Genomic DNA, 17906 nt, shown 5'->3' on the forward strand with positions numbered 1-17906 from the left:
AAAATGGCCTCGAACTTCATTTTTTCCGCAAAGTGGTGAAAACTCGGTTCTTTTCATTAGCAAATATTGTGGCGAATTCGCGAAAGGGAGGAGAGAGGAGCTCGGGAACGTTCATAGCTTGTTAATTTCTGAAGGACTCTCGCCAAAGCTGTATTATTATCCCCTAAGTGAATAACTCGAAAATAAAGGCAATTGGAGGTTACATTTTTATAGAAAGATTTCTTTTTTTTTTCTCCTTGCCTCTCTCCAGCTTTTCTCCCTTTTTCCTTCGTCTTTTTTCTTCTTTACCTTTTCATTCACTAGTCTTTTCTTGTAACGAATTTTTTTACGCCTCTTGATTTTTCAGTTTTTTGAATACATAATATGCGGAATTTTCTCTTCCCCCCTTTTTTTTTCAACCTCTAAGTGGCATGGGGGTATTTTGGCACAGCAGGGAAGGATGGTAATGGCTTAATTTTTGAATGGTTCTTCTATGCTTGAAAGACCGCTTCTTTGTGTGAGTCCACTCGTCGAAGTTCTTGGTAACGTCGCTTTCCAGTCCATGTTTGTGAAGGTCCGGATTCGGTAATAAGGGTATTGCACGGTATGTATATGTATATATATGTAATGTATATTTATTTGTTTAAATATATATCTATATATATATATATTATAATATATTTTAATATGTATTATAAATATATTTATATACACATATACATATATATAAGATATATATACACGTATTTATATGCATATATGTATGCATTGTGTTGATGTCTGTGTTCGTAGTTGTATCAAATGTAACCTAAAACGAATAAAAGACGCAAATACACATAAATACAGAAAGAAACAACCTGCCACCGAAGCAACTACAGCATTAGAGGCAGAGACTGAGAAAAAGGGAAAGTTACTCCAACTTTCTTGCTCCTACTTTGAAGTAAACATCAACAAAGGGAAAGAAAGTTTGTGTGCGAGCATTGCCGAAGACACTGACAAGACGGTGGCTATCCGGTTTCGTTTCTTTGTGATAGATTCAGTCTCATTTCTGAAGACTGCGCATTCTCCCTTTTTTTCATACGCGCGCATACACACGAACAGACAGACATATATATGTACACTACATAAGTATGTATACGTATGTCATAGTATATATGTTATGTTTTTATATATATATATATATATATATATATATATATATATATATATATATATAAATATTACACACACACACACACACACACACATATATAATATATATATTATATATATATATTATATATATATTATATATATATTTATTGTGTGTCTGCTTATAGATCTAAAAGCTAAAGTGGAAAAACACTAATGAGCAACAAGCAAGGAGAGATTTGATTGACTTCGTATATGTGAGGACTGAGGAATGATTCCTGACAGGTGATACACGGTTGCAGGGTAGGAAGGGAAGGGGAATGGAGCCACTCGGCTTAAGCATGGATAGATAGTTCATTTAAAAAAAATAGAAGAATAAAAGCAAAATACACACACACAAGCATGATACGGTAAACCGTCCCGAAGACAGACGAAGAATGGTTTTGCGGAAACCATATTGGACACGAAGTAGAATTCAATCATTCGAATGAACAAATCAGTTAAATGGTGAAATTGGATGGTAATAGTTTGAGCACGAGATGTGGATGATGAGGAAGGATCAGGAGGCCTCGGAATCCAGAAACGGGAAGGGCAACTAGGGTTTATGAGGATTAGGCCACCACGGTCAAAGTTTGGCGGGGTGTTTGTAGGATCTGTGGTAGTGATACCACTCAAAACAGCTGCTCTCTCTCTCTCTCTCTCTCTCTCTCTCTCTCTCTCTCTCTCTGGTTTTACCGTCCTGCAACAATCCCTTATGTAAAGTGTACGGGGACAATGAGGGAATAGGGGTAAGCCATAAAGCAAGGGGAATGCATTACGATGGCCTCATTCACATTTTTATTTATTTTTTCTTTAATATTTTGTTTTTATACATAGAGAATTTATTTTTGTCATATTTTATGTATACTTATAGTTTTATTTTTTTATATTATTTCTTCAACTAGTAATAGTAAGGAATGTCGGTCGGTACAGTTATTCAGCGGGCCCAGATTTTTATATTTTGGGTTAAAAATATGAATAATTCTCGCTTAGATATCCCTAGGAATGACTGTCTTCGTTGATCTCTCTCTCTCTCTCTCTCTCTCTCTCTCTCTCTCTCTCTCTCTCTCTCTCTCTCTCTTTAAAAAGAGGGGGGTTTTGAATAAAGTATTATAGTAGTACAAGTGGGGTTCGTATGAGCTCCCTCTCCCTTCCTTCCCATAATACTCGATTAAGTATCAACAACAAAAAATGTCTAATCATAAATCAATAATTCTCAACAACTTTCGCGGCGGCGGAAACACGTGGTGTGTTTGCGTCCGCGCCGCCTCCAGGGCTGTTCTTCCCTTGAGCCTGTCAAGTGGAGAGAGAGAGAGAGAGAGAGAGAGAGAGAGAGAGAGAGAGAGAGAATTCGAACACGTGGTCAATCTCGTTGTCTGTGGCAGAAAAGATGAAAAACGTGAAGACGAGTTGATGTTAAGTGGTAAATAAAAAAGAGGGATAGAGAATGAGAATACGATCAAGTGTCTGTCTTTAATGAGAATAATAATAATAATACAGAAAATAGATGCCAAGTGTATGAGCCAGATGAAGAGAGAATCGTATTACGGACTTTGTTAATTGTTTATTTTCAACTGCACTTGATTTTTTAAATGACGGAACATTTTCATGTCCATCCTATAAGTCATTGAACATGACAGTCAGGATCGAAAGGACATGCTCAAATCTACTCATTTTTTTTCTTTCTGTTATTGTTTCTTTTGGAAGTGGACAACAGATTTAGATAAATATCAAACTTAATTCTAATACATATGAGTGGGTTTTTTATTTGTCTTTTCATTCTGAATTCGTCATTTACTTTGTAGCTTGTTATTCATAATGTTGCACGGTAAATGCATCGGTAAAATGCCATGTATAGATTCTTTGCTTAAATTATGGCCTACGCTAACGATTGAAGAGCAGATAACTGGCACAGAACTTCAAGCTCATAAGAAAGGGCAGCTGGGGGCAAGGCTGAAGTGAGAGGTACTGGTTTGAAGATTGAGCGAGAGAGAGACAAAAAGAAAGGCTTTTAACACTAATTCCATTACGCTCATAACAGTGCCCATCAAAATACGAATACTAAACGGGGCCAGCATCTCGATGTCCATTTATTAAGCTTTTGTTGTTCGACGAGACACGATCGTCATCGAACACCCCTTTTACAACCCTTGATCTCCCATTCCTACGGACTCCCCTCCCCCTCCCCCAAAGCTCCGTTCCCCTCCCAAGAAAAACACTTGCGCGTTACAAATCGCTACTTAATGGCCAGGGCGTGTCAGAAGATGGTTATATGGGGTGTTCTCCGCTGCTGGATGATAATTATTCATAATCAGCAGGGTCGGCCCCCTAAACAACTCAACGAGGCTGCTAAAGCAGTTGTAATGTGGTGATGAAGCACTTGACAGGGTTGTTGTTGATGGTGGCCCCTGGGCAGGGGGGGGGGGGGAACTGTGAGGGAGGGAAGGGGAGAGATTATGCACTCAGAGAGAGAGAGGAGAGAGAGAGAGAGAGAGAGAGATCCGGGTTAGGGAGATGTCAAGTGTGTTTGGATGGTTCTAATAGGCTCATTGCATTCTTCATTTGGTAGCCCAAGGGAAAGAGAAGAGGTCAAAAGGAGGGGTCAAAATATTTGATTGTTTATCTCAGGACAACGATCTCTCGTGCTCTGATAGGCAATGGTTTTAGTTGTCTGTAAAAGAGAACTACCGAGATGGCTGTTTGTCTGTTCGTCTGCACTTTTTCTGCCCCCCCTCAGGTCTTAGAGACTACTGAGGCTAGAGGGCTCCAAATTGGTATGTTGATCATCCATCCTCCAATCATCAAACATGCCAAATCGCATCCCTTTAGCCTCACTAGTTTTTAACATTTTATTTAAGGTTAGAATTAACCACGATCGTGGGTCTGGTACTGCCGTAGAGGCAACAAGAGGCCACCACCTTGCCGTGGCTGAAAGTTTCATGAGCCGTGGCTGATGATTTCATGCAGCATTATACGATGTGCAGAAAACTCGATTGCGCCGAAGAAACATTTTTTACTTGTTTATAGTTGCTGCAGAAAATCTTGATGGAGCTTTTTGTGCCTTACATACACTCGGTAATATTCTACAATACATTACTGATATGAACAGAATGGTGTAAAATCAGAAGGTAAATTGGTATATTTCACCGTCATAAATTGTGTAGGGAGGGTGAGATTAAGTTTCTGCAGATTCCATTTTCTTTAGTATTGCTGTGGAGAGGAGGTATCACAGTTCGAATCACATTTGTGATTATCAAAGCTAATGGGTTTTGTGTGATGCCTTTTGAATTAAGGTCGCGAGTCAGGAAGCATTTTTGTATATCACATTACATGAATACCATGACCAGTGATGCTTGATGGATCCATTCATCATTTTCATCTAATACTTTGAATGTTTCGAATATATTGAAGAATCCTGAACGATTGTTATATTATACTAATCATATCAGGTTAATGGTTATATGACATAAATTCACCAGTACATTATTGAAAATCCCAGTTGTAAGAGGTTTATACATTCCTAAGTGTTCGGCGTTTTGTGGCTTGGTTCATGGGAATATTTTTTCCTTGTGAGTAATAATTAATGAAAATATTTTCACTTTATCCGTATTGAATACGTGTTTACAATTTTGCGTGCTGATGTGTTTGTGTTGATCAGGGAAATAATAAGACTATTAAAAATTCGATGAATTCACAAGAAACAGTTATTCTAGAGAACCAAAATGGTCTTCGCTGAGATCATTTTGATGAATTCGAAGAGTATCAAATATATTCATGTTTTATAGGCTTTCGGGCCTTATCGTGACCCATTACTACGTGCATTGGACGCATACGAGTGTTGTAAGCTTTACTCACGCCCTGCATTAAAAGACAGAGGCGCCGTAACTCTTAACGACCGACCCCCCTCCTTTATCCGGGCTTTGGGACCTGCGTGAGTGTGTGTCAGCCCTCGAATCGTTTCTGCAGCTTTTTTTCGATGTTGTCAAATTGCAAAATCAACAGATACGCAAACGGAAAATACTTGTGATTTCATCGGGGCAGCAGATCTAAAATCCTCTTAGCTCATACCTCCTAGACAACCCCCTACCCCATCCCTTACTCCCTTTCCTCTTCGTGGAGCCATTCATTTTTTTTTTACACTAATAAGCAAAATTTTTCAGCATAAATTTGTTACTTGTATTACTTAAATGTATATCGCCACAGACGAAGTCTCCTGTTAAAGGTGAAGTGTCATTCTCTCTCTCTCTCTCTCTCTCTCTCTCTCTCTCTCTCTCTCTCTCGTGTTGGTGTGAATTTGTTGGTTACTACGTATATTCAGTTGTAAGTATGATATGCCTCCACAATTATAAGAATTTTTACAGTTTATAAGTAAATCTCAGTGCGTAATTGTTTTAATAGGATTCGTCAGCATTCTGTAAATTATTTTAGCTCTTCAGAATTTCTGTGTTGTTTCGTTGCATTGAGGGATTTAGGGGGCGGAGGTGGTGGTAGGTGGCTTGGGGGTGCGGGGCAGGGGATGGTGGAGGCTGGGAACAGGTATAAGGCCGAGATTTGCTTGTATGCTTATGATGCCGCTAAGCCTTTAGAAGCTAAAGTTGAAGAGGGGAAAGACGTGAGACTGGTACCTTACTATACAGTGTACTCTCTCTTCTTTGTCTTCCATATGCCTCCTGCCTGACGTAAAGGAACAGAGCGTATGGTTTAAATGTTTAAAGTCTCTCTCTCGTAGTCGTAGTCGTAGTCGTAGTAGTAGTAGTAGTGGTAGTAGTGCTCTGGGTTTATTCCCCAACTGTCTTGAATTGAGCGTCTTGGTAACTGATTTATCAGCAGCATCCTACTTCGGATGAGTTAACTGTTGCTTTCACTGTGCAGGAGGATTGAAGTCATACTAATGTCTTACGTAATTTTAGTCAGTAATAATCCTGCAATTATTTTTAGCGTCCTTAAAACAAGCGTCCTTAAAACAAAATTTCTTTCGTCAGCCATGAAACCCTGTCCACTTTGTGAGCACGCTCACAAACGCGTATGCATATTCATTGGTAAGTGAAGGTTCATCTTCTCTGACTACGATTGAAACTCGTCTCTTGGAAGGGACATTACAAGACATCAGTCGACCTTAAGGACTGCACCATTCACGTCAAGTGCTGCGTTTGTAACTTTCCTTTCGAGCCATTTGTTGGACTTTAAGTCAGCTGGGGACTTTTTGTAACTTTCCTCTAGAATTTCTTGTGTTAAAATTTCGGAATGGCCAAGCTGGAGCTTTTAGAAATACTTGTTTGCAATGCCCACGGCCTGTACTCACAATAAATTATACACATTAGAGCTGACTTCATGATCTAGTGAATGAAAGAGTGATTGTACGTTGTATAATATTTTCCAAGTTGTCCAGACAATATTGTGGCTCTCATACATTCTATTGCTCTGTAAGCGCAGTTTGCACATATGTAAAAGTATGTGTATTACTCGGACAAATGCATGTTTATTTTTCGGATGAATATTGAGACACATTGCTGAAAACACAAATAGTATATAATCGCATGAAGCGGAAATGATAGTCAGAATGGATACGGCAAGTCTTTATCACACGTCGTAACAGTCTTTTATTGACTCTTGTTTTCAAGGTATTTATCAGCTCAGGATAGTCTAGACAGTGACTGATATTTCAGCCAGGTAATCGATGATTTTATATTATGTATTATATTATATTATATATATTTATCATTTACGTCATTTCCCGATCAGAAAAATATACCGTGGTCACTGTCACCCTATATGCTTTAACTGCTAAGGCTTAATCGAAAATAAAGCTACTTTGCAGAAAATTAACGCATTAGCCGCTCATACACCTACAGTGAAAACTCATCGGCAGCACGTCTAAACCCAGTCGCCTCTCTCTTGCAGGCTTTTTCAAACTTCGTAGATATATATTCCCTCCCCTTCCAACACTTATTCCACGCCATTTATTGTGTGTAAGTCAGAGGTGTTAGCATATATATTATATATATATATATATATATATATATATATATATATATATTTATACTTACATACATATATTTGTATGTATATGTATATATAACTAAATTACTATTTATATATATATAGTATATATATATAGATATATTATATATCTATATTATATATAATATTGTAATGTATATATATATATATAGGTATATATATATATATATATATATATGACATATACGCATATACATTGTATATGTATTTGTTTGTTAGCTAAACGTATATGTGTTTATGTAGAGACTGATGGATAAATTGTATTTTTAAGTGTAATTATGAACGCATCTGACCAATATTGTTACAACCCCACGTATATCTTCAGAGTCAATCTCTCTCTCTCTCTCTCTCTCTCTCTCTCTCTCTCTCTCTGTTGTCGTCGACCGCCACGCCATCTGTCGCGAGTCTCACGGTGGAAATGAGACTCGGCAGCGGTATTGTTGTGGGCCGTTGTATCCGATTAGAGCTGTTTCTCTTGTTTGGAACATTGTGTACAACGCATGGGCGGCGGTGGCGGTGGCGGTGCTGGCGTGTACGATGACGATGGGTTCGGGAAAAAGAAAAAAAAAGGAAGAAAATGAACAGGAAAAAGGGGATAAGATGTAGGGGAAGATAAAAAAAACATACTGAATGAAAATAACCGTGAGGAAAATAAATGGAGAATGAAAAAACGAAAAAAATAATGCACGAACGAAAAGAGGGAATATTAAGCAAAAAGTGAAAATAGAGACCGAGAAAGAATAATAAAAGAGGTAATAAGATTAAGAAAAAAATAGATAGAAAAGTAAGAAGAATACATGACATCCACACACTTGCCCTTGCTCCCACCCCACTTCCGAAACCTGCTTGTTGACTGTGAGACAGGAGAATGTCATGTTTTTTTGTGGACAGCGGAATTTGTAATCAAACAAGATGATATTGTTTATTACTCCTGTTTGCGTATAACCTAGATATGTCCATATCCACTTACACAATATATATATATATATATATATATATATATATATATATATATATATATATATTATATATATATATGTGTGTGTGTGTATATGTATATATAGTCATTACTCTTACATAAAGTCTTTTAAACTTCAACAAATCTTCAAAACCCTCACTCCATCGACCAGGACTAACTGCATTCACTTCAAACAATATCGTTTCATCTGCATCTTTTATTCTGCGGCCCATTCGTTCATTGACCTTTCTCCTTGTATGTACTTCTCGGTAAAACAACTAAGTATCTTCGCTTAAGTTCTTGCGCACTTTCTTCCCTTTCTTGCTTGTAGAAGCGGCTGTTGAGGGTGAGGGCGCAAGGAAGGCAATGAAGAGGCTGGAGACGTCTGGCGAGATTGCAAGAGAGAGGTACTGGGTTGCAGTGGTGATTGTGAGATCGAGTGGTTGACCAGGGTTTGTGAGGTTTGTTTCGATGAGGGAAAAACTCAGCATGAATGGTTGAAAGTAGGTGACCAGACGAATTATTTTGAAGCTTAACGGTACTTAGTAAACTAGGGAATTTGTACAGTAGGAATCTGATTGAGAAGAGCAAGGCAGGTAGGGCGAAATGATAATGAGAACCCATAGGAACTAGTGGGAGAGTTTGATATAGATTGTAAGATGAGAAAGTTGAGAATAAATGTTCTGCAGAGTATTATTATGAGGGTAAACAAAAACCAGTAAGGAGCTACCTGTGATGGATGTTTCTTGTACTTGGTTCATATCTAGTAAGGCTTTTAGAGTACGAACATTCCTGGGGAGTAGGAAACCTCCGAATTTTGCTTGTTCTCAGTTAGCTTTTCCGTTTTTTTTAAAAGAATGCATCGTTATTTTAGTCACCTGTGTCTTATCAGGTGTCGCGGTTGACTGTTTTAACCGGGTGGTAGGTACCCTACAGCCAGTGGTCTCCAGCTGTGGGCTTGATCGTGGCCTGCATGTTCATGGAATAAAGCGCCTTGGATTGAGGTGACTTTTCCTTCTGCTTATTGATCTAATCAATATTTTTTATTGATTATTAGCTGCTGTATATTAATTTTTATTCGTATTCTCTATTCAGTTCAAAATCGTCCTTTTTTTTTAATGTTTTGACCTGTTTATACATGAAAATTCTATTTTCTGGAGGCTTCCTATTCAAGTAGTTGGTCTATCCATATATTCCACTGGTACTGTTAATTATAAATAATAATCACATCAAGAAAGCGTTTCTTTGTAAAAATATTTTAAGCTAAACTGTTTCGGAGTATTAAAACAATCTTTTGATGGTTCAAAATGAGTCCGCCCTTTACTTGAATACATACAAAAATAAAAGCAAATTCATGTTTAGTGTACAATTTCAACATGCATTACACCACACTACTACTAATTATGGTCATGTGAAATGTAACCCAGAACCAAGGACTATATTTTCCTAACCTTTTCCTCAAAAGCAGTTTAATGATTTAAGGTAGAGAGATAGGAAGATAAAGAAAATGCTGATAACAGGATTTTCAAAATAGCAAACAAAATCTTCACGTGAATCATTGATTTAAAACAAAGCTTTCTGGCCAGTTGATGTACTCATTCACAAAACATTCTAATATATATATATATAATATTATATTATATATATTTATATAATTGAATTCCGTTGCCGTTGAATGTGTGTTGTAGAGTTTCTGTGACCCATTAGGAGCAGAAGACGCCATTTTACTTCGACTAACAATGAATGCCAGTCTATCCAATATTTGTAGCATTATGGGCACACGCAATATGAAGTCAATTCTCGGATTTCCGGATCCATATGAGAGAGAGAGAGAGAGAGAGAGAGAGAGAGAGAGAGACATGTTTTAGGAGCTGCAGCGAACTTACTTAAACGTGAGCGTCCGTCCCCTCTTAGGATGAACCACTACAGCATTTATCGAATAAATCCTTTCTATTGTAATATATTTCGAAATCAATGTTCCCCGTTCGTTTTCAAGATGAAATGACTGTTGCTCGACTTGAGAGTATTCGTTAATAAGCAAGAGGGTTAACGAAGCGTTTGGTTAATCATGAAACCGAAGCCAGGGGCAGAGGAAAGTGTTCGGATGCTTTGACACAAGAGACCACCAAAGCAGCAGAGTCGGAGGGTCTAAGTTCCATTAGCCAGACCTGCTCTAAGCCTCCTACCTACCTTCAATTTGTAGTATAAAACTATTTTGTTTCTGGGCGGAAATGGGTGTGTATTTTATATTCGGTCTCATTCGAGGGGGAAAATCAGCACAATACAGCATTAATGTTATTGAAAATTCCTCAACTGTACTTTTTTATTCACTAATTCCTCTAATTATTTAAGTACCGCTGAAGGGAAGGCCGTCTCTTGATGTTGAAGTTCAGACGCAAGCCTCTTTTGGGAGAAATGGTGTTTGGAATTTCATTTTATTACAGGAAAAGAAAATGAATTACATTGGACGGGATCTCGCAGGTTAATATGTTGTAAGAAGACTAGACATCGTAATATGAAGTATGACACATCTCAGTGTATTATAGGGAAAACCTGAATATCGCATTTACAGGATCTCTCATAGCTTTGTGTTTAATAGGAAAATACTGAATAAAAACGCATTGTATCAGGTCTCACGGCGACGTGTGTCGAAGAGAAAGAGTAAACGTGGCTTTGTATAGAGCGATTGATGAAGAAAAATAATAACACCGTAATTCTTTGGAAAACATCAGAAATGTTTGAAAATGCCGTACACCTGTTATTTCTCTGTTACAAGACGATCTTACAATTATTACAGCAGAGTTATGTAAGCCCACATTTTGTCGCTCATGTCTTCGTACCCTGATAATAATAATAATAATAATAATAATAATAATAATAATAATAATAATAATAATAATATACTCATATAGTGGACCACAAATTATGTGCATTTTAAATCATAACTGTATTGATGTATGCGCTGTGATTCCATCCAAGATATCAATCTAATTTTGACCGAGATCATTTCTTCCCAAGACTTTAAACACATCGCCGTTTCAGAAATTAAGATCAGATCTGAAGTGAGGGGTGGGCGATTGGGGGGCGGTCGGGGTTGGAGGGGGCAAGGGATAGGATTTGGGGAATCTTGATGGCTGAGTCACAGGGTAGACTAGCTCTGGGGGGTGGGAGGGGGGAAGGGCGTTCCTGCGAGGAGAACCCCTCTCGGGCAGGTTCACACATGGTTGGTTTACTGACGTAGTCGTAGTGACACGCCCTCATACCCTACTCCGCCTCTCTCTCTCTCTCTCTCTCTCTCTCTCTCTCTCTCTCTCTCATAAATCATATTATACTTACTTACTTGTTAATTTCAGTATCATTTATATATTTTATTTTTCTTTTCCGAATGACTCATAAGTTTTTAGTCTAGTTGTAGTTGAGAATCTTATCTGATTTTTATCATTTTTTTTTTTTAGGTTTGATCCATAACTGGAATGAGACTTTATCTCGGTTGTTCTGCTTTATATAATTCGCGCATTTTTTGTTATCTACCTCCAGCTCAGATCCTATATTGATTTTATTTATTATTATTATTTTTTTCTAAGACTCACCTCTCGTACATGGTGATAGAAAATAATCGAGTCGCCAAAAGGAATGTCGAACTGTAAATAAGATAACAAATGTTGGATGAAATGTTTCAATTATTTTGATTAATGAAATATTCTTGATGCAATCATGTCTGTTCAGTGTGGCGTCACGTTAGCTTCTTGGCTATTTTTCCTAAGGTTTCACGAAGGCTGAGAAGAAAGTTGTCTCGATCTTTATGAAATAACTGGCGCGTTGAAATTGTAGTAAGGCTTTCCGATACAGAACTAAACTTTTTTTTATATACAACAAAAGCCCTTTCGCAACTTACGTTGCATTTAACTCCGTATTAGCAGATGAGTTGTTTTCCTCGTTGACAGTTTTCTTTCTCTATTATTATTATTATTATTATTATTATTATTATTATTATTATTATTATTATTATTATTATTATTATTATTATTATTTTAATGTGTTGCGTATGACATTCTAAATGAGGCCGGTAGATAATAATCAATAATAATAATTGTTATTATTTTTATTGATGATGTTGTTGTTGTTGTTATTGTTTTTGTACTGTAAGCTTACGGTATTCTAAATGAGGCCGGTAAATAATAATAATAATAATAATAATAATAACTATATTCATATTATTATTATAAAATTTTTGAATAATAATAATAACTATATTCTTATTATTATTATAAAATCTTTGGTAACAAAATGCAAATAGCCTTTGTAAACATGCCGACAAAAACTGAGACGACCAGAGCGCATAGAAGGTCATGTTATACCAGGCAGAATGTCGCTGACTCATATTTTTTTTTTTTTATAAAACAGTTTTTCTGCCATGTATGTACTAGGAGGTTTACCAGGAGGTTGGAGGAGGCTGCTATCGTGTCTTTGCAGATGATTATGATATGGAAGGGTAAGAGTCTCTCTCTCTCTCTCTCTCTCTGATCAGTTTGTGCTTTTATTTGTCCAGCTAACTCAACATCTTTATATATATATATATATCTATATATATATATAATATATATATATATGTATATATATATATATTATATTATATATATAATCCTTTTCGTGGTCAGGTAGGTAACACGACCTCGTTCTGATACTCCTCATGTCGGTTCGAATCCCGCTTTGGACGGCCAGAATTTCTTTTCATGCCTGAATTTGGATCATAGGCTTGGTGGTGACGAAGCGCATCCAAAAAGTGTAAAGAATTCGAGAGGTTAAGAGGATACTATTAGTTATTACATTTCCACAGGGATCTGGTAAAATGCGATCAGTAGATTAATTAATTATATATATATATATATATATATATATATATATATATATATAGTATAGTATGTATGCATGTATGTATGTATACGTATATATACATATAGACAAACACAAACGATTTTGCTAGACAATAAAATCCCGTTTCCGTGTCCCCTCCATTTCCTCCCCGAATATACCTTTCGGGCGAGGTGTTCTGTATTATGGTGCAGACATTATCACTCATTATATCGGTGGCACGATACCGCCGCCCTCACCAATCTTGCTCATTAGGCGACGACTTGGGTTTAGTATTGTGGTTGGGTGGTGGAGGAGGAGGGGGAGTGGTGTTTGGTTAGTGGATGGTAGGCGGGGAAGGGGGGTGGGGGGAAGAAGAGCAGGTAGGGGTTTGGTTGGTCACTGGAAGGCTAAGGAAGACGGACGGGGCCTGGAGCCGGGTGGAAGGATTCTGTGAAGAGCTTTGGAAGAGAGAGAGAGAGAGAGAGAGAGAGAGAGAGAATGGATAAGTTTTAATATATACAATCGTTGAGAGACGGACAAAGACAGTATGCACTTCAATCAAATTAATATATGTTATAACATCACACATGCATACTACTTTATATAATGTGTAATACTATATACATATATGTGCGTTTGTGTGTGTGTATGTATCAAATATTAACGCATTTATTGGACGGTTGTGTATATGCTACGGTATGAGCTGCAAAAGTTAAGAATTCAAATATATATATATATATATATATATATATATATATATATATATATATATATATATATATATATATAATATATATATTCAGTATTTATAACAGTAATATTGAACTTAGATGCGAGTGTCTTTATGTGAGGTTGGCTGCATCCTTTTACGCCCTTGGGATGACGTAATAATTATAATTTTGAAATTGATTCAGATTTCCCCTTATGAAATTGCAGCTTCATTTTTCAGTATAAGTGCATTATAATATTATATCTATAGAAATATTTTCAGGCGAACACAGACCAAGAACATGCACATAGAACGGGTATATAGAACTTTCTGAGAGCTACGTACGTTCTCTCTCTCTCTCTCTCTCTCTCTCTCTCTCTCTCTGTCTAATTCTGTTACTTGTTGTCTCATTAATTTGATTCGGTGGGTTTGAATGTACGTATTTTTCAAGGTTTCTTATTATTGTGAATGGGAGACGTAATATTGTTTTTTTTTTAATAGCGGATGAAAACGAAAGTTTTTTTTTACCATTGTAGTGATATCATTGCATGCTAAAACTTGTACAGTGAAATTCGCTATGTTTGACTTTTTTTTTTTTATTAATTTTGTGAAACAGATGACGTGCGCCATTTATGGAGAGTATCGGCACCATTTATCGGCACCATTACGGCCAACAGTACACCACGTAGTCTCTAAGACCCGGCGGGACATGTGTCTTGGGTTACCGTCCCCCAACAATTGATTAAGCTTACAATAGGCCGGTAATGGCAGACACAGAGTCTACCATTACGTAATGATAGAGTGTATTATATGATTCTTGCTGTTTTTAGCGTTATTCAGGGCACGCGGCTGCACGTGCCTCCTGTACAGAGGGGGTACGGCGGAGGAGGAGGGGGCGTGGGGTGGGGGGCGTGTCCAGAAATAACTTAAGGTTTCTGAGTGGTTTCGAATTTTTTCTGCTGTCGGCTGATTAACAGCCACCTTTTTTTTTTTTCCTTTCTAAGGGTCTCGTAAAATCCCAAGAGTGAACAAGTCAACGAGGAGTTGCCTTATTTCCTCCAGTTTGATGTCTTAAAAAGAAACCCATTTTTTCATAGAAGTAAAGCAATTGTGTAGTTAGGAGAAACGGATCTCATTTTAATGCAGGCATTTTCGTTTGTACCTCTGAGACGGATGCAGGGTGGTTTTGAATTGACTAATTATTTCAAGATTGATTTTGGGTTGATTTTGAAGCGTAGTAAGTCATGTGAAGATGTCCGCTAATTGACTTTAATTTCTCTCTCTCTCTCTCTCTCTCTCTCTTTTTTCTTTTTTTTAAGCGGATTTGCCTTCCATCGGTATCTCAAGGAAAAACCACCTGCTCGGCCCTTAGCACACGTGCCTCTCCCTCCGTGGTGTAATTCGACCCCCATAATCGCCCGTGAGACCCGGAGTAAATTTCCAGGTCACGCCCTTTTCATTATGTCGTAGCACTATTCCTGAACACTTCTTGATTATTAATTGAAAGAAAATATGGAAGCGTAGACGTTCGATCGCGTCATTATTAGCGAAAACACCGAGAATTTATAACATTACAGCCCTGGAGGGCAGCACGTGCTACGTATGGGGTCGACCTTCGGGTCCTGGCGTAACCTGACCTGCGCGCGCGCGCCGTAATTTGACCCGCCTCTGGATTAACAATTGGCAATCGCTTCTTCATTTAATGCGTTAATAGAATCCCGGGGCGGTCTTTAGTAGCCGCATCCTGACCGTCTATTGGTATCCAGTGATGGCTTTTCCATCCCTCGCCCCCGTTTCGTTCGGTGCCGCTGAAAAAGAATTTGATACTCTTGAATTGAGGAATATGTTGTTACAGTTCTCCCCGGGGATCCATGGCGGTAGAGAGAGAGAGAGAGAGAGAGAGAGAGAGAGAACCCGTGTAAAGGGAGGGGTTGGGGAGGGGGGGGACGGGGGAGGGGATTCCTGTAGACTTCAGCCTTTTCACATAACAGTTGCTTTGAGCTTCCAAATAATATTATGTGGTAAAAAACAGTAATATCTAACTGCTGACAATTTTCCAGTCATTCTTATTAGCTGTAACAATAATGCTTATATTTTGCGTAGGTGGTGATGCATAATAATTGTAGGTGTGGAAAATTCCACCGGTACAAAACCACATGTTACCGTATTTTGTCTCCGTTGAATATGCGTTCTGTATTTGCTTATGGCCCTAAACTAAAATAAAGTTTCATATTATCTCTCATTAGTATTATTTTAGTAGTATGGGTTTGCTTTCCCGTATTTTGTAGACGTCATTTACACATATAATATGCTTTGTCATTTACTAAATCTCACCGAGTAAATGTGAGAGAAATAAGAATAGTATTCATTTAAATGTTGATCGTATGTTATTATGTTTCAGGAACTCTTCTTCAGATTTGCACTGAAAAATTTCGGTGGAATTTCAAATATGTTAATAGGTCATTTTGAGCAAGATTACCGATTACTGATGGACATTTTGGAAGAGGAAAATTTCAAAACGATATATGATATTGTAGGCTTTGGAATGGGCATTCAAAACGAAAAAATCAATTCTGCTTGCATTTAGAAATTTTTTTTATCACTGTTATTAGAAAAATATACCCATGACCAGTCTGCAACATGCCTCCGAAAAAGCCGTACTGATATTCTTTTCACGTGTTATCTAATATCTCTGATTAACTGAACGAATGCAGTGTTCTGGAGGTGAAATATTGATTTATGAATTTCCTTGGTGATGCTTGATATGTATGTGTGTGTATTATGTATATGAAGGAAGGTAAAAAATTTTTATCACGACCTTGACTGATACATTTGGTAATAATACTGAAATTTTTTTTTCAAAGCTAGATACTGCCATTGTTGGTATGCTTTGCATATATATATATATATATATATATATATATATATATATATATATATATATATATATATATATATATATATATCACAACAGGAACTATAAAGTTTTTATGTCGAAGTCACATGGTAGGAAGGAAACTATGAAACTTTAAAATGCAAATAATTTTCTTTTTTAGTTGTGGGTCTCAAAGAAAGCGTAACGGCGGAAAATTAAGGTAATGCTCTTATGGCTCTACTCACACTTGGAATGTTGTCGTTGGTGCAGACGCCTTCCGATAGTAATCTGTCGCGAATTTCCCAGGCGAAAATCGACGGACACTCCCTTTTGTAGTCAGCGATCTTCGTCACCACGTGCGGAGTGGCTACTCGGGGCTTGGAGCCACCGATGGCTCGAGGTTTGATGGAACCTGTCTCGTAGTACCTGATGGAACGAGAAAAAGAGAAAATAAGTCAGTGACGTTCACGGTTTTCGGAGATTCTCTCTCCAGTAAGAACACAAATATGGATAAGTTCACGTATGTCCAAATTGTTTTCTATGTTCTGATCAAAGCATGCAGAAAAGCTATCCATCATATGCCAATGTTCATTTCTGCATATAGCATTACAACATACGAATAACTGTTTGGTACTGTAGACAGTGTGCTTTGTCAAACCTCTGCTTTTATTTTATCACTCTTACGTAGATGGAAGGATTAGAAAACAAATATCAAGGAATGTCGGCGCAGAGTTCTTGCAACGTGAGTTTACCCCTCACGAGAAGGTAGAACCAAGCGCAATTTCAAAGTCACCACGTCTGAGATCTTCTTCCTCCTCCTCCTCCTTCCTCCTTCTCCTCCTCCTCCTCCTCTCCTCCTCCTCCTCCTCCTCCACCTCCTCCCCTTCCTCCTCTCCTCCTCCTCCTTCTCCTCCTCTTCTTCTTCCATCCCCTCCTTCAAGTACCGTCTCCTTTCGGGTCCTCATCCCACATCCCAACCCAAAAGTGACCCGAATCCACATATGGCATTATTCTTGAGGAGCGTGAGGGGGCGGGGGGTGGAGTAGGAGGGGGGAAAAGGAGGAGATGGAGGGGGTCAAGACGATGATGTCGCAGGCACATCTCGAGCGAAGAGGAAGGCAACAACGAAGGAGGACCGGTGATTGGCAATATCGAGGGGGAGTTGGTCTCGTACCTTGCGAGGATCTTGGAGACGCAGCCATTGGACACCTGCAGGATGCGTGAGATGTCGCAAGGCCTGGCTCCCGAGTGGGCCAGTTCCACGATCTTCTGACGCGTGGAGTCCGGGAGGGGGCGGCCGTTGACATAGACGCCCCCAAGTTGGTTAATACCGCTGTGGC

At 38.1% G+C, this 17906-nt stretch overlaps 1 protein-coding gene and 1 long non-coding RNA gene across 11 annotated transcripts in view; one reads left to right on the plus strand and one right to left on the minus strand.

Annotated features, from left to right (window-relative positions):
* LOC135200299 (uncharacterized) overlaps positions 1 to 17906 on the plus strand; it is a 444923-nt gene that overhangs the window by 105812 nt on the left and 321205 nt on the right. The window lies entirely within an intron of this gene.
* The window catches only part of LOC135200298 (paired box protein Pax-6-like), a 208736-nt gene that overhangs the window by 88782 nt on the left and 102048 nt on the right, over positions 1 to 17906 (minus strand). For 7 of the 9 annotated variants that reach the window (XM_064228833.1, XM_064228831.1, XM_064228829.1 and 4 more), the window contains one exon: positions 16812 to 16992. In XM_064228833.1, coding sequence (XP_064084903.1) covers positions 16812 to 16992 — 181 coding nt within the window. Of the gene's footprint in view, positions 1 to 16811; positions 16993 to 17740 lie in introns of all 9 variants that reach the window. The other 2 variants (XM_064228837.1, XM_064228834.1) reach the window with 1 other exon arrangement.

This window comes from Macrobrachium nipponense, chromosome 26 (genome assembly GCF_015104395.2).
Source record: "Macrobrachium nipponense isolate FS-2020 chromosome 26, ASM1510439v2, whole genome shotgun sequence".
NCBI classification, from domain to species: domain Eukaryota; kingdom Metazoa; phylum Arthropoda; class Malacostraca; order Decapoda; family Palaemonidae; genus Macrobrachium; species Macrobrachium nipponense.